At 35.9% G+C, this 19916-nt stretch overlaps 1 protein-coding gene across 1 annotated transcript in view; it reads right to left on the bottom strand.

Moving 5' to 3' along the window:
- Window positions 1–19916, bottom strand: part of adgrv1 (adhesion G protein-coupled receptor V1) — a 669968-nt gene that overhangs the window by 130698 nt on the left and 519354 nt on the right. The window contains exon 85 of the mRNA XM_039759338.1: window positions 12378–12556. Coding sequence (XP_039615272.1) covers window positions 12378–12556 — 179 coding nt within the window. The remainder of the gene's footprint in view (window positions 1–12377; window positions 12557–19916) is intronic.

Raw genomic sequence — 19916 nt, 5'->3', positions numbered from 1 at the left:
TTGTAGACTTTAGTTGTATGAATATATATATATATATATATTTTGTTTTATAGTTGTATATATACAGTATATGTATATTTAGTTTTATATATATATATATATATATATCTATCTATACTAATAAAAGGCAAAGCCCTCACTCACTCACTCACTTACTCACTCACTAATTCTCCAACTTCCCGTGTAGGTAGAAGGCTGAAATTTGGCAGGCTCATTCCTTACAGCTTACTTACAAAAGTTAGGCAGTTTTCATTTCGAAATTCTACACGTAACTGTCATAACTGGAACCTACTTATGTACATATATACCGGCCATAGCCTGCAGCTCGGTCGTCGTGTGGGGCGGAGTTGCATCCCTCATCGTCACACCTCAAACGTAATTGAGTACCTGCCCATATAAGGCCGTCCGTCAGCGGCAATCCAATAGAAACACTCTGCTGCTAAATATTCAGACGAAGATGAGATGGTCAGGGTGGTGTTTGGCACAAACTCAGCAAAACTGCAAGAGAGACTTTTAAGTGCCAGGGTCTTAGCTAACATTAAATAAAGCCGTGGACATCGCACAAGATAGCGCAAGCACAGGTGAGAACCTTCAATACATATACTCCGAGCGGCTCACGTGAACTGACTGTGAACGTAGTACGCAGACAAAAAGCAAGAGCTCCAAAGAGCGCTGAACAAAAAAGCATTACACAATTGAGAAGGCAGCAAAAGAATATGAAGCGAATGACGCATACAAGCATATTCATAAGTGCAGCTACTGTGGAAACAAAAGCACACGGTGGAAAAAGTCAATGTCCAGCTAAAGGAAGAAAGTGTAAAATAAAACCTGTGCATGTAGTGTGTGATGTCTCAAGTAAAGAGGAAGACGAGCTGTTTATTGATGCAGTAAGAAAGGAATCGATGAATGAAATCTGATATTTTTACAACGGTTGACAAACACGGAATGTAACTTAAACACAACACATCCTCCAAATATGAACCTGATTGAAAGAAATAATGATAATCAAATCCTTGATGACAGCAACACTCATAACAGTGACAAAACAATTACATTGACAATCATGTTACATTATTTTTAAAATGTTTCCTTTTCTTTTTCATTAATTAATTCTTTAACACACTACTTCTCCGCTGCGAAGCGTGGGTATTTTGCTAGTATATATATATATATATTTTAGTTGTATGTACACATACATACATACATATAGAGGTGGGTAGTAACAAGTTACATTTACTCTGTTACATTTAATTGAGTAATAACAGTAGTTTTACTGCACCATACTTTTTACTTTTACTTGAGTACATTTGTGAAGAAGAAATGCTACTCTTACTCCACTACATTGGGCAACACTCGAATCGTTACTTTTTTCCATTAGATACGCTTTTGCCAGACAGAGGCTCCATTTCACAAATCAGACGTAGCCATACAGTCACATGACCACACACAAACTGTGGCGGCATAACTATACACATATATAGATAGACGCCGCATTCACTGTGTTGCCCATTCGACACAATACGTCAGCGTGTCCGCCCTATTGCGAGTGGGAAAAGTGCCATTTAAACTAATACAGGTAGACGTTGAAACTGGGTTTTCTGATAAAAAAACAATGTTTAAAACAGTATCGTTCACATACAACAGATTTTGGCGAATCATTTAAATGCAATTATTTATATCCATTTACACTAATAATGGCAATTATTAAATAATAATAATAATAATAATTCTTATAATAATTATCCTCCCATATAAGTAACAGTTCTCAGACTGCCTTCATCCATCTCCGAAACATTTCTAGACTTTGTCCTGTTTTTACGCAACGCAGTACTGAAGTATTGGTTAATGCCCTAGTCACCTCACGTATAGATTACTGTAATGCTATTCTATTTGGCATCCCACAAAAACTTATCCATTGCTTATAACTTCTTCAAAATTCTGCTGCCAGGATAATAACCTGTTCTAAATCCACTGAACATATTACACATTTCTCTCTCAACTTCACTGGCTCTCTGTTAACCACAGAATACAATACAAAATACTGTTCTTAACATTTTAAGTCCCCCTCCCCCACCTCACTGATCTGCTATAGACTGACACTCCTCTAGCTCACTCAGATCCTCATCTGCAGCTCCATTTTCTGTACCAAAACATCACACTCTGTGCTGTGGAAGCTCGAGCGTCTCTCCTAGTGCTCCTCAACTCGGGAACTCTCTTCCCTCTCATATACGTCAGCTCGATTCAATAACACATTTTAAAACTGCCCTAAAAACCTATCTTTTCAAACTGGCATACCAATTGTGAATTTTGCACGGTTACTGCCAGTTACAGTATCTTTGTTTGTTTGCTAATTATTGCTTTTTGATTTATCATTCTCTTGTTTTAATTTTACTAAAGTTGTTTAATTTTATTGTAAGGTGACCTTGAGTGCTAAGATTATAAAACGGGATTTTCTAATGGCCAAATATGACCAAAACAATTGTTCAGCCTTAGCCTTAGACTATTAGGAATACCTGAGTTAAGAGACAAGAACAAGATGAAGATGTTAACCTTCAGGAAGAAAGGGTGGAAAAGATCAAATATCTCAGATCGATAATAACAAAAGGTGAAGAAATAAATGATAGAAATAAACAATAGTATTCAATCAGGTTGGAAAAATTGGAAAAGGGTATCAGGAATTTTATGTAACCTAAGAAGTGGAAGAGTGAAGGGTAAAGTGTATAAAACAGTGATCAGACCAGCATTGATGTATGGATCAGAAACCTGGAAGGCACTGAAATTAGGACATTTAGACAGATGTGCAGGTTAACAAAGCTCAATAAGATCAGGAATGACATAATCTGAGGTTCAGTTAGAGTTGGGGAAATCTCAAAGAAAATACAGGAAAGAAGGTTAAAGTAATGTATGCATGTCATGAGAATAAAAGTAAACAATGTGTGGGGAGAAGAATCATGCATATGGAGGTGTGAAGACAGAGGAGAACTGGATGACCAAAAAAGAAAGTGGATGGACTTTGTGAAGAGGGGTCTAAGGTGAAAGGGGTGTTTGGCAAGGAAGTGTACAACAGACAAAAATAGATTAGCCCAGTCAAGTATAGCAACCCTACATGAAAGTAGGAAAAGCTTTACAAGAAGAAAAAGACAGTAGAATATGTATCTCCTTATAATAAAATTTACCCTGTCTGATAACATTACAGATTCTTGTTCACTTCCAAATGATTAAATATTACATTAAATAAATCTCTTGACTTATCCTGGTTTTGTTTAATGTTTATCACTGTAAAAATCTCTTCCCCATTCAGCCATTTATCCATGAACAGGCTCCTCTTTTTAACCTTAATCCATGTCATTGTTGTATGGAGTGCTAATCTCATCAGTTTGAGGGATTTGGCAAAAACCAATACTGGTCAGGTTGCTGGTCCCTCACAGGGCACACAAAGACACTAGTACTCCCTCACACACATCACAAATTCAAAATCAGTAACTTGCATATTTTATGGAGACAGAAGTGTAGCACAATGAGAAAAGAAAGTGAAAATATTACATTGATAGTGCCCGTGCAGGACTGAGACTATTGTTTAAAAAATAATAAATAAATTGTAAAATGATGCCAATTGTTAAAGTAAATACTGTATTAGCACCGATCCATAATGTGTTTAGATCCACTTTTAATTCAATTTAATTTTAGGTAGAACACTGCCATTAGGAGCCCTATAATGAACTGGCATCCTATTTTGGTAGTTCCCACTTCACACTTAGGCTCCAGTCCCCCAAGACCATGAACTGGATTAAATGGGCTTAGGAATGTTTGGTTGTGTTATTTCCCTTTAGATAGACTCTGACTAGATATCTATTTATAAAAACAGTACAATTCAATTAATACACAAAACACCTCACAATATATACATAAAATATACATGAATAATATTTATAATAATTATAACAATAACAATAATAATAATAATTATTATTATTATTATTTTTATTATATGAATATTCATGTAAATATAAGTCAAGCATTTTTGTATTCTTCAGAATCTTTAGGCAGCTAACATTGGAAACATTAGTAAACTTTGAAGTCAAAGAAAACAAACATGTATTAGTAAGATGATAGGTCAGGGTCTGATGCCCTTTGAAGAACCAGCAGACACTTTGAAATTGATTTATTACTGACCACACGTGCATACCACAGGCATATGTTTCAACATCAGATATGTTGTTCATACAAATAGCAGGGCATGAACTTTTTGACCCTCACTGAAGCTCTTCCGCCAATGCAACTGATATGGTTTGTAACCTTTTAGAAATAAGCATTACTAACCAAATTATATTTGAAAGTTAGAATCATAAAAGACTAAATTTATTATATGATTGTTTGCTATTGGACATAAACCAGTAAAAGACACATTTTATGCAGCTAATCAAAACTTGTTTTTTTTATTTAAATAAACTGCCAAAAGCTCTTACAGAAAATGTTTCCTGCTTAATATATGAATTTCAAAATCTGCAATAATTTCATAAGCTGTTTGACATGCTTGAATGCATCTTGCTAATGAATTTTCATTACCTTATGGTTGAACCTATTTTAAAACAAGAAAGCCAAAAGTTCATATTTGAAAACTTTTCACTCATCGTTGATCACTAAAACTTATACAATGCCTATATAGCCATTATTTTCTAGTTTGTATTTGTAATTAATTTAGACAACTTTGCAGAGATCTATTTTTACTTAAACATTAAAAAGTATTTTTCTGTTGATCGGTGTCAAAAAAGTGAGATTAAATTGTCTGCAATTCGATGTTTTGTATCAAAAATAATACAAGGGGTTGAATATATTTTATAGGCACTACACATACCAATTATGAAAGATCATACTGTGAGCAACACAGTGGTATAGTGGTTAGCAATGCTGTTTCACAGATACAGAATGCTGGTTGTGAATATTGACCGAGTCACCACTGGGTGAGGTTTTCATGTTCTCCCTGTGTCTGAACGAGTTTGTTCTGGCTTTGTGAGTTTGGTTAACTAGCATCTCCATAATGGCTCTGTATGAATGCATGGAATTGTGTACATAAAGGTACCATATAAACTGCCCCCCAGACCAGCAATGGTTAACCAGCTTTGCATGCAGTGCTGCCAGTCCCTTTGACTCTAAACTGGATTAAGCGAGTTTAGTAATTTGTGGATAGAGGGGAATTTTATTTCTGGAAAAAACTGAACACTTTTGCTGGCATGTTAAATACAATTACCATATCAAGGAGGTCATTCATTCAATGCTTTGAATTTATCTTTCTTGAATTTTCTCTAGATGTCAGAATGTTGAGTCCCTTTGGTCCAATAATGAAACTTCAGTTCTTCTTTAATACCTTGTAAAGTGGACATTATTTAAGTGGCAGCATACCTCTCCAATCATTGTCCTCTTTATGAACAATACAAAATGTTCTAATAGATGCTCCAATATTGATAAGTGCTTTAGATAATAAACAGAAAAGAGGAGTACAGTAAAATGATTGTGTTGAATAATAAAATGCTCAAAAAATTAAAGAAACACTTTGAAAACACATCAGATCTCAATTGGAAAAAAAAATCATGCTGGATATCTATAGTATAATGATATACAGTAGACTGGGTAATGTGTTAGGAATGAAAGGATGCCACATCGTTTGATGGAAATGAAAATTATCAACCTACAGAGGGCTAAAAATCAGGCTAGTCCATTTCACTGAAATTTCATTGCAGCAACTCAAAATTGTACTAAGTAGTTTGTATGGCCCCCATCTGCTTGTATGCATGCCTGACAGCATCAGGGCATGCTCCTAATGAAATGACGGATGGTGTCCTGGGGAATCTCCTCCTAGATCTGGATGAGGGCATCACTGAGATCCTGGACAGTCTGAGGTGTAACCTGGCGGCATCGCATGGACTGAAACATAATGTCCCAGAGGTGTTCTATTGCATGCAGGTCAGGTGAGTGTCGGGGCCAGTCAGGCATTGATGTGCACCAGGAGGAACCCAGGACCCACTGCACCAGCACAGGGTCTGAAAATGGGTCCAAGGATTTCATCCCGATACCTACTGGCAGTCAAGGTGTAGTTGTCTAGCCTGTAGAGGTCTGTGGGTCCCTCCATGGATATGCCTCCCCAGCCCATCACTGACCCACCACCAAACAGGTCATGCTGAATGATGCTACAGGCAGCATAATGTTCTCCACGGCTTCTCCAGACCCTTTCACATCTGTCATATGTGATCAGGGTGAACCTGCTCTCATCTGTGAAAAGCACAGGGTGCCAGTGGTGGACCTGCCAATTCTGGTATACTATGGCAAATGCCAATTGAGCTCCACTGTGCTGGGCAGTGAGCACAGGGCACACTAGTGGCAACCCTCATGAAGTCTGTTTCTGATTGTTTGGTCAGAAACATTCACACCAGTGGCCTGCTGGAGGTCATTTTATTGGGCTCTGGTAGTGCTCATTATGTTCCTCCTTGCCCAAAGGAGCAGATACTGGTCCTGCTGATGGGTTAAGGACCTTTTACAGTTCTTTTTGCCTGCAGTTTGTTGGGTCCTATTGTCACATGACAGAAGGGAGCAAGTAAAAAAAAAAAGACAAAGAATCACCAAGGAACTTGGAAAGAGGCCTTCATAAAGTCAGGAACCACAATGCTAATGCAAAGTGCCCACTTCAAGCACTTTCATTTATTTTTGACCTTTTCTATTTTCTGAATACTGCCTTTATTTTACTATTTGATACCTTTGATTGTTCTTGCTGATCTTCTTATGTAGCATGACCATCTGTTTCCCTGCTTTTATGATATTTATATCACGTCAGTCATCGTGTTCTATTGATTCATCCCAATCTGCAAACCAACCAATATTTGCACTACTAGCTGCACTTTACAGGGTAACATGCCACAATGAAGTGCAGTGGCCTTATTTTTTCTGCACAGATGCTGGTGCCAAGGGACTGTGATTAGCATATTTCCATCTCTGTGAGCACACCAGGCTGCTGCTTGTCTGATGAATGATAAAAAGAGCAGTTATCTCACCTGCTGCTGCCGTTGTCACTATGGTTTAACATTTGAGTGTTGTCCTATTGAAATCAGCATTGCCAACCAGCCCTGGGATATTTTCTTTCAAATCAAGCCATGTGGAGACAGCTTGGGAGTATATACTGTAGATTAAGAGTAACGTACATGACTATTCCTATCTTCACTAAAGTGTCCTAGAGACTTTTGTTCTGATCAGGGGCTGCCTTCCTCTGTTTTGATAATTCAAGAAGTTAATTCAGCATTACATGTCTGCTAAAATAAAGCTAAAATGAAAGTAAGTGCTATTTTTCTGTAATGTTGTAGTGTTTTATTTTTCCAATACTGATGTGAATTCAGTAGAAACACGAGAGTGCTGCTGTTAGCTGTGGTTATGACAAGGGAGCCTGTGAGCATGGTCCCTCTGCAAAATACAGTGTTTAGTGATAGGGCAGCAAAACTCTGGTACCCTAAGGCTGACTATACACTGTGATTTTTAGAAACTGTGGTCAAAGCGAGTACTCACACTGAATGATTGAGTCAGCAATCGTATATGTAAATACTCAATGTGTACAAGCATGTTTGGTCTGATTGACATGCCATGATGTGGGTGCTCAGACTATACGTGTATATGACTCCAAAAGACAATTTAACCCTTTCACATTTTGTAATTAATTTTAACTATTCAAAACTAAAAAAAATGTCAATAAACAAAAGAACTGGGCTGCTGACTCCTGCTGTACTGTGGTTTGAAAACACAAAGAAAAGAAAAAGATTAGCTGGACAGACAGATGGTTGGGAAGGCATGGACAATATAGTCTGACTATTTTAAATTAGAAGTTTGTGTAATCTATATAATTTACCTCTATGTGTGTTTATGTTGGGTTCCTCCAGTAATCATTTAGTAAGATACTTTTTTTTTATATTGGCCATTTAGTTCTATGTATGTTGACATATGATAGCTTGTCAAAATCAAAAAGATAAAAATGAGGATGACAACGGCAATATACAATAATATACAATATCTAACCCCTATATTACAACATACTGAAATACAATACCAAGCATTTCTTAATATAATTGTCAGTCAGTCAGTAATTATCCAACCTACTATATTCTAACACTGGGTCACGGGGGTGAGCTGGAGCCAATCCCAGCCAGCACAGGGCGCAAGTGAGGAACAAACCCCGGGCAGGACGCCAGCCCACCACAGGGCTTAATATAATTGTTCTCTTCAAAATCAAATTCAGTATGCCACTCAGCCGACCTGCTGAAGTAACTATTATTTTTAGTCGTGGTATTTATTTATTTTCATGTTATAATATAGATGGATGAAGTGAAAGGGTTTCATGATTTTCACTGCATAATGAATTTCAGGAGTTTTGATGACAACATCAGAAAATCGTTTTTTGAGCTGCTCACAATACAAGACAGATGACAAAAATTTGTGATATGACAGAAATTCTTCCAATTGTATGACAGTCCAGTCTTACAATGCAACTGGGCACCACTTTTATACTGCATGTCAAATGGTGGACAATGAAGCTTAAATTTTTGACTGCAAATTGGGCTTAAATTCATGAAAAAAATCACATAATGTATAAAAAATAAGGGCTTCCTAAACTAATTTCTGTGACTGCAAGTTTTCTGTTAGAACCATCATCTTAATAAGTGACTCTTTCTTATAATCACTTTGATTTCTTTGTTTATTCCCATTCTGTGATAAGAAAGAAACTGTAGTATATCAGTGAAAATAGCCAACTTTTTATTTTGATTTATACAGTGTATTTTATAGTTAATATCTGAAAAAATATGAACATTCACAAAATTTTAAAAATAGCTTTTAATTTAAAATAATAACCCTATCCCTATCTTAAGCTAAAAATAGAGAATGACTTTTGTTCCCTGTATAATCAGTTCGTGTTTAAGTTTGACACAAAGTCAGCACTTTATTCAGCTCTGTTGTATACTTTCCATCCAAAGCAGTTTTCATTTTAAGTGCATAGATATTGAAGTGAACTATTTTTAGCTGATTGAACTTTACTCCAATGTTTTAAATCCTAAAATGCTAACAGTACTACTTTGAAAATGTCACTGTGTACAAACTGCTAAAAGAGTCACAGAAAAGAAAAGATATTAACTACAGAACAAGCAGGAGCTGCCTGTTTCCTCTTTTGTGCATATAAATATTGCTTGATGTCTGTGATGTACTGTTATCATGTTACATGAAGTTTAAATGAAATATCAATCCATCCATTCATTATCCAACCCGCTATATCTTAAAACAGGGTCATGGGGGTCTGCTGGAGCCAATCTCAGCCAAGGCAGGAAACAAACCCTGGGCAGGGCACAAGCCCACCGCAGTTTAAATGAAATAGAAATGTAAAAATAATTATAAAAAACAATTAATCATGGACCAACTCTGTGGTGAGAAGTAACAACCGGAAAACTTAAAGAAATATCTAACATTTCTGTACACAAGTGACCTGAGACAGAACAATGACCACTGCTCCATTATCAAGTATGCTGATGAAACCATGCTCATAGGACGCATATCTGGGGAGGATGAAAGCCACTATCTAAATCAAGTGGACTGTATGGTAAACTGGTGCAATGAAAACTCTCTCACTCTGAATGTAAAAAAGAACAAAGAAATTATATTTGATTTTAAGAGACAGAAATCTGTATGTTCACCTATTGTAGTTCTGGGGGAGCAGGTAGAAATAGTGACTGAATATAAATACTTAGGAACTTGCCTACGCTTATTTCTCCTCCATAAACTCAAACTATTTAAAGTAGACAAGGACCTCATGTTGTCCTTTTATTGCAGTCTGATCCAGTCTGTGATCACTTTCAGTTTCATTGCCTGGTTTAATAGTCTGACAAATCAAAACTCCAAAAAGCTCCAGCAGATTATGTAGTATGCAGCTAAAGTTATTGGGGTTGATGTAGATGATTTGACTAGTGTGTGTCAGAGGGCAATGTTAAAGAAACTGGAAATCATCTCAACTGATGACAGTCATCCATTACATGTAGAACTAAAGTTCAGTAAATCAGGAAGGATAGTCGCTTTGAAAACCCACACAAATGGCTCCAGAAACTCCTTTCTTCCTTTATTCCATACGACTTTTCAATAAGAAATATTGGAGATAATGATTAAGGTTTTGATATATATATATATTTTTTTTTTTGGTGTAAATATGTATTATTATTATTGTCTAATGCTTTAGCTTAACCTTTCTTATTTCTATTTGTCTGTTTTATTTCATTCTGTCTGTAATTAGATGCAACTGAGAATGCAAATTTCTTGTTTTCTCGTGTAAACATGACTAAATAAAGAAACCTTAAACCTTATATTTGGTAAAGCATTTGCAGATAATCAAAAATATAAAACTACATATTTAAATGGGTAACAAGGAAGAAAATACAATCTCCATAGTTTGTGTAATATAACATTCTAATACCCACTTAATCAAATTCAAGATATAGGAGACCACAGCTTAGAGAATCCCAGCAGCCCAGGGTGCAAGTTGATTAACAAGCTGGCAACTGGAGGAAAGCCTGATGCAGACTTAAGGATGCCCGCAACCTGAGAGATTTGTTTTCAGGCAGAGTAAGAGTCCAGATCTTAATCCAACTCCACATTTGTGGCTTGACTTGAAAAATATTGCTCACTCACAATCCCCATGCAACTAGACAGAGCTTGAACAGTCTTGCAAAGACGAATGTGGGAAAATGATAGAGAGAGAGACCTGTCCACACAGATGCAAGGTTGTGCAATTAATTATTTTGTGTTTTATATTTGTAATTAATTTAGATATTTTTTGCAGAGATTTGTTTTTACTTTGACATTTTTCTGCTGATTAAGTCAATCCACTATGATTTAATGTTGTAGAACATGAACATCTAATCCTTCTAAATTGCCTGCATGGATTACATATGGTAAAAAAATGTTTCAGTAGAACCTACAAATTTCCTTATTTGACCTCACTAAAGGTGGATGATTCATTAAAAGTAATGATGTTGATCAAAAACAGACATGCTACATGAACTAAAGAATTAGACTTTGTAAATTAGAATATGCTTTCGTCCATTTAAAACCCCTTCTTACATTTATAGAAGGTATCCTAAAGGCAACAGCAACAAGTCAGGAATTAACACTGGATGAGACACCAGTCCATTACAGGGCACCCTCAAGAAAACTCCATCAACCTATGACAACAGGCCTGTTGGAATGAGGTGGAAAGTTGGAGTACATAGACACAGGTAGAATGTGTAAACTTTCCCCAGAATAAGACAGATATTAAACTTGGTGCTCTGAGGCCAAGTGGAAGCAGCACATCAAATAAAAAACAATAAAACATTATGTAGATTGCTTTACATGTACGAGGTGAGACATAAAAATAACCAGATTGGGCTTGGGGCTTTCCTGGAAAACGGTCTGGAGGTTGGCCGGACGTAAATCATAGAACTATAGCCCCTCCTACACGCCCTCTCAAACGACCAACTGGCTAAGTATATCCTGTGAATAGCCAAGTCAGTATATGCACAACAATCGCTACACAAAATGCCGTGATAATGTCGGGTGAAAAATTCGAACAAGGAATCAACATCAAATTTCTCGCAAAACAGTGTACGGATAACACTTTGTTTTGCATTAAAATTTTTGAGTGGCATAAACGTTTCAAGCAAGGACAAGAAAATGTGGAAGACGTTCAATGCCCAGGTTGCCCACGTTCATCTTGGATGGGTGAAAACATCAAAATGGTGAATCAGATTGTTTGAAATGATCGTTGCCTAGGTGTTACTTCAGAGTTGGCTGGTATTGATAGGGAATCAGTTTGATGCATTTTGCACAAAGAACTTCACATGAGAAAAGTCCGTATAGAAGGTGACAATGTTTAGAGTGCTGAAATTCATCAATAAATATTTTTTTTACCAATCCGGTTATTTTTGTGTTTCACATCGTATATTATCATTCTACCTGTAGTACTATAGGTTTTAATGATGTAGTGTGTTAAACTTAAAATAACTTGTGGCATATCTTTGCAAGAAATTACTTCACTGTTGCGTAGGGTTTATTGCAAAACGCAGTTTTGAATAAACTGCAAATTAAAAGACGGTCATTTTTTATCAACCAAATTTTACTCACATTTATCATGTCGTTGGTTAGTTATTTAAACTTAAACTTGTTTTCAAAGCATTTGTTGAGAAAACAAATTTATCATTATAACACATAGAGAATGTATTTATTTCCAATTGCTAATAATATTCAAGATTGAAATCAGTAAGTTTGATAGAAGAATTGATCTGAATAATGATAAATTTTATAATTTCAGAAAAAAGCTGACTTACATATCGCCATATATGAGCCCATAGATGTCACTAATATTCCAGTGGTAGGCACCTCTGAGAACTATGACCAACAATGCGATAATGAAGGCAGGAAGTCCCCAACTGAGGGTGAAAAAAATTAAATATCGTCGTTCTGTGTGCTCATCATTCATCACCAGTACTTGCCAGAAGTTGACAGCCTGCAAGAAAAAAATATATATATTCAGATCATTGCATATTTGTCAAAAAAACATATTGATTTAGTTTTGAAATAAGTTGACTTTCTACACTACACAGCAATTTTTTCAAAGCGCAATAACAGGTTTTTAGGATAATGTCCCTGTTAAAGCTGCTGGTATCACTGTTTATATTTATTCTTCCAAAATGTGGCTATCATTGAAACCTTTTGTTGGTGTCCTTCAGTTACAATATTTTGGGAATTGCTGTCATTTTGACAAAGGTGTCTTTCCTGGCTTTGAAACAGGACGTAATAGTGGACAAAAGCATTAACAGTGAAGGACACAGCATCATTTCATTATAATTGTGTACATTAGATCAAGTACCTTGTTTTACATTTTCAGTGATGGCCTTGGCTAGACAGACTTTGACTTAAACCTTCTTCTCTCCCATGGCCAAATGGCCTTAGTTTAGTGCACTTCACATTATTATTTATATACACACTTACATTAATACAGAGTTGGTCCTCAGTCAACCTGAAAATAGCCTAAATTCACTGGTTCACTGAAAGAAGACAATGTCGAAAGTGCTGCACTGAGATATGGATTCAGGTTCATCATGTTTCATAATTGTTGTAAATTAGCAAGTGATAGATTTCTACTGTAAATAACTCATTTTATTTAATCCCATATACACTCAAAAAGATTGACACCTGGTAGCTGTTCAGGCATAGTATTAAGCTCAATTCACTATTATGGTCTTTGGAAAATTCCAAGACTTTCCTAGTCAGGTTATATAGAGTAAAACAATATCTTGCTGAAAGAAGGATTCATATGTTGCCATAGTAGTAGAAGAGATGCTACATGCATTATGAAGACACAGCTCAGAGAATTACATTGCCACCACCAATGATATTGTGGATTGAATTTAAGGCTCATAACTAATTTAAGCTAATAGCAAATGAGGTCATTGCAGATTCTGGCCTGTTCATTTACGATTGTAATAACTCTTTTAGCCACAGTCTTCATTCTAGTACCCCAGCACAAGCATTCAAAAGGAAGCCAAGTAGTGCAATCATTTAGGAACGTGAACACACCTTCTTATCCACATTTTTCTCAGGCTACCAATCTTGAGACATAATCCCATACACTCTACAAAATATTAAGGAGACATATTAAGACAATATCTACAATGTCCATGGTTTTTAGAATGTGTAGCTGGAAATAATCCTTTCCTGCATTGCATTTTTGATGTTGCTAAATACTTCTTCACATATAAGGGGGTGGGTGGGATTGGGGGAGCTGGGAGTGAAAAGTTATTGTGTGGCAATGCCTATCACAGAGGCATTCTGCCCAGGTCATGACCAAACATGACCCACTGGAACCCGCTACCATTATAAAGAATAAGAACTTGCCACCCACCAGCAGCAGACCCTGACCCAGTGGTTGAGAAACACTGCACTAAATCAATCTCAGCAGTAGTTGCTACTACAGTATGTAACATCACAGAGCTTTTGCCATCTTGGATACCTAAAAGAAAGGAAAATCACCAGCCAAAGAAAACAATACTGGGAAGCTAAGAAGGTATATGAGAAAATGCACAGAAACAATGAAAAAACTTGACAAATGTAGATAGAGGTCTGGTGTCATTTTGAATTAAGCACACTGAGTGAATTACTCTGAGTAACTGTTAGATGCACATGTAACAAATTTTTCTCTCTGCAGTTCTAAGATTCACTTAAATAATCAAATCTGAGGTCATCTCCTTCTCTAAAGAAAAAAAAGTGTTGATGGAGAAAGCTGCTTCGAAATGAGTTGTGCAAGTACTTTGCAAAGCATTTTGAGCTACTGTTTGTATGAAAATGTGCTATATAAATAAATGTTGTTGTTGTTGTTGAAGTACTTCTGGGTTTTCTGTATGAGTGTGTAGATGGAAATTATGAGATTGATCAAAAGACGTTCAATGGGTACTGATAAAAAGGACTCCATTTTGGAATAAGACATTCCTCCAGAGAGTTGTTGGAGTCATTTATGTACAATAATGTGCAGAGATTGACAGTTTAGAATGACCCTGAAGCAGACATAATCAGGGGCCAGTTCAAGCAGAATTAAAGTAGTCTGGGCATCCAGTAAAGATACTTTCTGAATGCTTCTAGTTGGTGGTTCATTGTACATGGGGGATTATGAAACAACCAAAAGAGAAGCTTGAGGCTGTTACTAGGGAAGGGAAAATCTGATTTGTTCTGTTTAGACTGCTTACACCATGACTGTCATTAATACAACTGAGCAACATATTAACGAATGGACACAAAGGTCAATGCACTCTAAAAAGAGAAATCAATAAAACATTCCACCTGCAGGGCAAACAGAAAAAATTTTGTGAATAGAGGTTACAATTTGTTAATAGAACATATGAATTAGTTGCTAAAAAGAGCTGAAATGCAAACAGAAGCAAAAGCAACAAGAGTCAGGTCTGTTTGTGAAGCTTCGTCAGAGACATGGATATCACATTTTTCTTTATTAAATATTTTTCCAAGATTGAATCACAGCAGTGAAAATACAATAGTAAAATGCATATTTTCAATAGTATTTTAAAATAGGCTTGCAGTGGTTGAAATAGCAGATTCTACTAATAATGTAAAAATTGTATCAATTAATGTATGTGATGACACATGTTAGGGATCCTTATCTGTATGCAAATTTAAGATTAAAAAACTGTGTTCTCAAGCTCGGAGGGGTGTAGGTACAGTATATGCGGTAGCATGGATGAACGGTCCTGGGGTCTTGATGTGGGGACTTACGAAGCCCTTATTCATGTACAGGCATGAACGGTTCCTCATTGATAGTCTGGGGAGCATAATTAGGCACCTGTGCCCGCTCAAGTATTAAAAAAAGCCTGAGCAGGACAGGATAGAGAGATCAAAAAGGAAGAAATGATGGAGAAATAAATGAGAAAGAGACAAGGACCTGTTATGATGAATTATCTATCAATTGCTTATTGTGACTTTAGCCTCCATGGAACACTTGTTTTAATTATGGATTATTTAATTAGAAAGACTGCACTGCGCTTTTTGAATACTTTGTACAGAGTAAAAGCATAAAGCACTTTTGCACCATTTCATGCTATGTGTACTCATTGCTCAGTCCATCCTCGGTTTCATAGATAGATAGATAGATACTTTACTCATCCCCCCAAGGAAATTCAGGTGTCAAACACATCAGTAAAAATTGCTAAAAAATATTATAAAAGCAAGCAGAATGACCATAAATAAATAAATAAACAGTTAAAAATATAGTAAAGAGGGTCAGTTGTTAAAGTGTTGGAATGTAGAGCGGTGAGCAGGTCATGAATCACTTGTATTGACAACAGCGTTATAAAATCTCAGGGAAGTAGGAACAAATGATCTTTTAAAGCGTTCTCTTCTATAATGCAATGAGAGAAGATGACTGCTGCATTTACTTCTTTGACCCACCAAAATGTTGTGGAGAGGGTGACTGCTATTATCAAGGATGGCCTGTACCTTCTTCCCCATGTGACTTTCCATCACAATTCATGGCTACCAATGTCTCGGGATCAGGGGATTTTGCAAGCTGCAGTCAACCTAGACATCACAATGTACTATTTTGTCAGTTGTTGGCTGAGGAGAGCCTGTGGCTAATTGGAGTTCACATTATTTACACAACATTTTTTGAAAGAAATACCTGATTGAGAGCTAAATATCTCATGCTAAAATGAATAGCTGCAAAAGTGTTTACCAGGATGCATACAAGGTAATTGTGGTACTTTTCCTATACATTATAATGCCAGTGAAATATTTAATATAATTATCATTATATCATTATAATTTGCAGATAATACAGCTATGAGATTGTTTTCAATGTAACTACGAGGCTTTGCTCCATGCTCACCAACCCCCTGGCCTGCGCTTCATGCCAGCCACTTTGCGTCTCTGCTGCCCCTATATGTGGATTTCACTTTCACTAAACAACAAATCTTTAAATTCTTGCGAATACACCTCTTCATTGGGAAGAAACACTATTTTTCCCTGATGGCAACACGAATTAGACAATCTACAAATCTCGGACTTAAAGTTTAAAGCCAAACAATATCTACATACTTCTGTCATATCACCTATGTCCATATATTCAAAATCTTTTCACTGTCCCGTTATTTCAACAAGTAATAATTTCTATGTGTTAGCACTAAAGTAATCTTTACTATCAGTTTTTTGAGACTTTCGAATTTTAGTACTTTCATAATCTCTAACCTGCTCTGCATGTGTATTGCACCAACATTTTTGAACCTCTTTAGGACGTTCTACTTTGTCTTCTAGTCTTTGTCTTTTATTTCCGACCCCGCTTGGAGTTGAAGCACAGGAACTGTGCCTGAAAATAGCATACAAATGAATAAGAAGTGTTTGAGAGGAGGGCATGACTTTTCAAAATCTCTTTACATAAAGTCTTGTCTCGTGGGTCTTGAAATTATCTCTCGCGGGACTTTAAATTACCTCCGAGAATGTCTCATTTCAACATTTCCTTTTATAACAGAAAGACATAATTTCTGAGTTTATATGAATTTTATGAATGCTCATTGGTTTATACTTTTGGAATTCCGGTCTTCTTCCATTCATTTCTAGATATGTTAGGTGACTTTGTCTTTAGTCATTTGATTTTTTAGAGTTACAAAGATGATTTCACTTACCTGGTATGACTTTAGGAAGCAGGGGTTATTAGTTGGTGTTGCAGAGATTCATGCTAACTGCTGATGTGACAGACTGTTTGCATCTGCACTCACAATTCTGCTCACATTTCAATAACTTGTATTAGGGATCTCTTTTGCCATCAGATTGTCAGACGTGTAAAAGAAGATACTGAAATAATTCCCTTATAAAGATTTTAAATGGTAAGTTAGTCAGTAAGTTACGTATCAAAGATTTTTATGGACACATAGGTATCCAGGCTCTTTAAAGCATAAATAGGGATCACTTCACTGACATGTGAGCAAGCCTGCGGTACAACTGTGAGACGCGCAGCACTCGCCAGCTACAATGTAAGAATAATAATTTCCGGAACTGTCTTTCTTTCATTCATATGTTACGTAGGCACGTACCTTTTATCTTCGGCAATCTCATTCTCTAACCAGGCCTCTTTAGTTAATTTAAAGCACAACAATTTGTTTAGTTTGAATGTCTGTGTTTTGAGGTGTGACTGGAGTACTACAGTCTTCAGTAGTATAAGCCTGGAGGAGATTCTTAATGCAATGCCTATGTTTTAACTGTCTCTCTACTGCCATCTAGTGCTTCTTCTTCGCGGACAAACAAAGATCAAGATCCAAATGAAGATTATATATAGAGATATTAAAGCAAACAGTGTGATAAAGTAATTTGAAAGCTCAAAGTAGTCAAGTCAAACATTTATTAGATAATAATGACCTATAAAGAATATGCTTTGCAGTCATGATATTGGCCTACCAAGCTAATGTTTTGTACAATGCTGAACTTCTTTGATGTTCTAAGCCTTTGTGTATTTTGCACAAATACTTTATAAATTATATGAGACTGTAAACAACATTACTGTCATGCAGATTCTTTATAATCAGCATCTTAGATAACTGAGTGTCACTGGCTTTGAAGCACATGTAAAACTTTGTCATAATAAGGCCCTGGATTAATATATAAAACCTTTTAACCTTATAAACCTTATAACTTTAATCTAAAATGGTCTATGGTTCTGCCCAACAGGTAGGCAATTGTGGAACAAATAGATTAAAATAAAAGAAATGTTTGAAGAATGAGCATATAATGATAGACATCTTATTTCTTGCTAAGTAAGAACAAGATCTTTGACATTTCTTCGCAACAAGTAGTTGTGCTGAAATTCGGAGAAATAGAAAAGCAGTTCAATTTTAACTTTCTACCAGAAAAAAAAGCTGAACCTGTGAGGTTACTCCATGAAACTTCACACTCTGAAAATTGGCAATGGACTTTGATGATTACATATTTGTATTACCTGAAAGACAGTTATTTTCCTCAAGAGCTACCTTATTCTGTACAAGGACATACAATATTGAACCAGAATTGAACTGTCAATAAAATATCCATCATGTCTCGTGTCAAAGACATTTTAATGGTGTCTTCTCTAGGTTTCCTGAATGCCTCCAGACTGTTATAATACCTTTTAAAATAGACTGTTATGATGGACAGCTTTGAAAACTAGTTGCATTTTTGCTGCTCAACCTATCAATTTTTATTTTATTTACAGATACTGTAGTGTTTTTCCTCACAACATATAGTTTCCACATCAGCTGAGAGCATGCAGTATCTTCATTTGAGAAGTTTTTCATAGGAAATGTTTTAAAAGTAGCAAATAGATAAAAGTGTATAGTTTGTAATTAGTGAGTATATTCTAAATTCAAAGAAACATTGTGTCTAGACAAATGTCTGTAACAGAAAATATTAATGCTATTTCTTATTCCAAGGTTGTATGATCTTTACAGTTACTTTATCCATTCACCTATTCTCCCATTCATTTTCAAAAGTCACTGTTTTTCCAGTTGTCCTCAAAGGGAGAATGAGTGTCTACTGGAACACACCCAAAACTGACATCCTGTTCAATTCAAAGCTGTGTTTTTGATGTGGAAGATATTAAATATCAGGTTTATTATTTCTGGTTTTATATGTCATGGACTTTTATGTGCCAAATGCAGTAAACTGCAAAATGTGGGCAATATATGGTTGGGCTAAGGAGATATCAGATTTCCCTAGGTTGGGGAGAAGCAGGAGTTTAGTTAAGCAAAAAAAATAATTCTAGGTAAGAATTTTCTGTCACTAGTTTTAGCTGTTTATTTTCCTCTTTTCTTTTTTCAAAATATCTTTAGTAATTATGTTTCTCCTGCCAAACATCTACTTTTAAATTTAGTCACTGGATTACTAAGATTATCCAAATAATTTTAAACAGTATTATCTAATTAACAGTACCTAAATAGTCCATCTGCCAAATATCAATAATGTATTAAAAGAAAAAGAAAAATGATTAAATACCTCATAAAAATGTTTTCCAGATTAGTCCTAACTAAAACAGAATCTGTTTTATATTATTTTAACCAGGAAACCAATGTATGCCTTGTTAAATGTGGTAGTTTTGCTTTTATTTCAATGTTAATAACAAACATAAAGAGCAAAAACATAGCATTTTTCTGCACAAAGTGTGAATTATGATTTTTGCTTCTTTTATTATCATATCCTCTTTAATAAAACCCCTGTGTGTGTCCAGGTGTCCGTGTGTGTGTCTTCTGGTGAAGTGCGTATGTGCGGGGCCGCGCCACACATCGCAACATGCACCACCCATGCGCATGGCACCGTGGACGCACACACTGGAAGGTGGG

Source organism: Polypterus senegalus, chromosome 7 (genome assembly GCF_016835505.1).
Source record: "Polypterus senegalus isolate Bchr_013 chromosome 7, ASM1683550v1, whole genome shotgun sequence".
NCBI lineage: Eukaryota > Metazoa > Chordata > Cladistia > Polypteriformes > Polypteridae > Polypterus > Polypterus senegalus.
This window is presented reverse-complemented; position numbering and strand designations above follow the sequence as displayed.